This window comes from Octopus bimaculoides, chromosome 2 (genome assembly GCF_001194135.2).
Source record: "Octopus bimaculoides isolate UCB-OBI-ISO-001 chromosome 2, ASM119413v2, whole genome shotgun sequence".
Taxonomy (NCBI): domain Eukaryota; kingdom Metazoa; phylum Mollusca; class Cephalopoda; order Octopoda; family Octopodidae; genus Octopus; species Octopus bimaculoides.
Window position 1 is genome coordinate 185436862 of NC_068982.1, and position 3000 is coordinate 185439861.

Consider the following 3000-nt stretch of genomic DNA (forward strand, 5'->3'; position numbering starts at 1 on the left):
TCATTTATATATAGCCAGAACCTGAAGACCTTAAGGAAAAACTACGAAAGAGAGAGAGAGGATGGAGGGGTGAGACAGAGGCATGGCGGGAGAAAAGATCATCATCATCATCATATATATATATAAAGAGAGAGAGAGAGGGGGGACCAGTCAAGCAGCACATCACGCTGTAATTCTTCTGAATAATAATAATAATAATAATAATAATAACAATAATAACAACATTGAAGAATACCTTAGGAATGAGAACCCAGGTTTGAAATTTCCCCAAGACACCTGAAGAAGGCTGGAGGGTATATCAGCCGAAACGTGTTAACAACAAACAAGATGAGGACAAATATCCGTCGAATGTAAATAACGAAAATAATGTACATAATTCCTCATCTCTTAAATATAGAGCTGTAGAATATTTTGTACGATAAACAGTGTAGCATCCAACATATATTTTATGTTGAACTTTGTAGGAATTGGTTCATGCTGTACAGTAAAATGTGTTCAGTTAATGTGCTCTCTTCTTACCATCACTGTTGTATCTCTTGAAGCACTGTAAAATGGAAAACCCTCTCCAAACTGCAACTTCAAAATTATCAATGCCTATGAGTCTTCCATAGAAATATTGTCCAACCTTTACAGATGCACAAGTTGCACATCAACTGTGTTGACTATAGAAATGTTTAAGGTTGCCAAATGTTTATGGGTATCAAACTTACTATTAATATTATTCTATTATCTTTATTTACAGAGGCAATGCAAGAAATAGCTGAAGAGCCAGATAGTGAAGAAGAATCGCAGGCAAAAGATGAAACAGAGTCAGGTATATTTTGTTATATTCATCTGGAATGTATAAAGTTCTCAAATAATTTAGTAAAATTTATATATTCATATTTAAATCTTAGGATATTTTTACACATTAGAAAATTTATCTTGTTTTCAATGCGATTACTATACCTGAGAAGGTATAGTAAGCCTAAATATGAAAACAAGTATATACTATGATATATAACAAGCCCTACTAGTACATGAACCATCATTTTACAAACAATAAATAACTTTCTGTTTTGATGAAACATAGTGATATAATTCAACAAAAAGTAAATAAATGAAAATAACAAAAATTGGAAACATTTGTTTTATAAATGAAAATAGATATTACTTTTTACCTTTATCTTTTACTTGTTTCAGTCAATAGACTGCGACCATGCTGGAGCACCACAATATTATAAACGTACTTAAAAGGCAGTAAGCTGGCAGAATCATTAGCACACCGGATGAAATGTTAAGCAATATTTCATTTGTCTACACATTCTGAGTTCAAATTCTGCTAAGCTTGACTTTGCCTTTCATCCTTCTAGGGTTGATAAAATAAGTATCAGTTGAGCACTGGGATCGATGTAATCAACATACCTCTCCTCCAAAATTATCGATCTTGTGCCAAAATTTGAAACCAATATTATAAACATACTTCTGAGCCCAACTACTATATAAAAAGAATAAGTTCTTCACCTCCATGGATATATTATTAAACTATGTGACTCTTATATGCAGTGTTGTATCAATCCTAAGATGGCCCTGGTTGTGACATATGGTGTGGCTCAGGCATCTAATTCTGGTGGAACCCATATTTTTCCAGGGCTGAGTATAGCCAATTTCTTCCAGAGAGATAGGGCTGAAGGGAGAGAGAGAAGAAGAAGAATTGACTGGTAATTCATTTATCAATACCAAAGAGTTGGAGGGTAAAATTTACCTATGTATATTTACCCCAATAATATATTCAGGATTTGAGGAGCTGGATGACCAAGCTGTCCATTATATATCACTAATATCATTTTGATGTCCACTTTTCCATGCTCGTATGCATCTGATGAAATTCATTTGGATAGATATTTTTTAACCAGAATTTGTTGAGGCAGATTTTCTATGACTGTATGTTCTTCCTGTTGTCAATTTTCAACCATGATTGGACATATTTTTATGGGAGACTGGAAACAAATAACACCACACCACTTGACACTCATTTACAACCATTACTTGATATCACAACAATGAGACACAAGCACTCATACACCTTTATATACATACATACAAATGTAAGTAATTAATATCTAGATGAACATTAGGCCTCACTGAGGCAATGACTAGTGACCAAGACCTTTGGAAATATGCTGTGCGTAAAAAGACCTGGCAAGCCAAGTGAGACCATAACCCGTGGCCTTTGCTAGGGGTGTAGCCAGCCCACTTATGCGTACCTTTCCTTCATTGGACACTAAAACTCTGCTTGCGATGACCTGTTGAGACAAGTGAAATCAAAATCAAAATCAAACCAAACTTGACGACTGACACCCATGCCAACCTTTCTTTCATTGGGCACTAAAACCTGTTGGGGCAAGTGAAATCGAAATTGAAGCAAATTCGATGACTGGCACCTGTGCCAGTGGAGTGCTAACAGCACCATCTGAGCGGGATCATTGCCGGAGCAGCTGTCTGGCTCCCGTGCCGGTGGCACGTGAAACACACCATTTGAGCATGAAGTTACCTAAGTTGCCTTACTGGCACTTGTGCCTGTTGCACGAAAAGCCATTTGAGCAAGGTCATTGCCAGTGCCGCTGAACTGGATCCTGTGTAGGTGGCTCATAAAAAACACCATTTAAGTGTAGCCGTTACCAGTACTGCCTGACTGGCCCCCATGCCGGAGGCACGTAAAAGCACCCACTACACTCTTGGTGTGGTTGGTGTTAGGAAGGGCATCCAGCTGTAGAAACTCAGCCAGATCAGATTGGAGCCTGGTGCAGCCATCTGGTTCGCCAGTCCTCAGTCAAATCGTCCAACCTATGCTAGCATGGAAAGCGGACGTTTAAACGATGATGATGATGATGATGATGATGATGGTGATGGTGATGGTGATGATGATGATGGTGATGATGATGATGATGATGATGATGATGATGATGAGTTTCACGATAGGGTGCTGAAAAGTTCCTGGTTTTGGGTACAAAAAAATAC

General features: G+C 37.7%; 1 protein-coding gene across 2 annotated transcripts in view; it reads left to right on the forward strand.

Annotated features, from left to right (window-relative positions):
• Positions 1–3000, forward strand: part of LOC106872595 (trichohyalin) — a 152608-nt gene that overhangs the window by 96317 nt on the left and 53291 nt on the right. For both annotated transcript variants that reach the window (XM_052965781.1, XM_052965782.1), the window contains exon 19: positions 743–814. In XM_052965781.1, coding sequence (XP_052821741.1) covers positions 743–814 — 72 coding nt within the window. The remainder of the gene's footprint in view (positions 1–742; positions 815–3000) is intronic.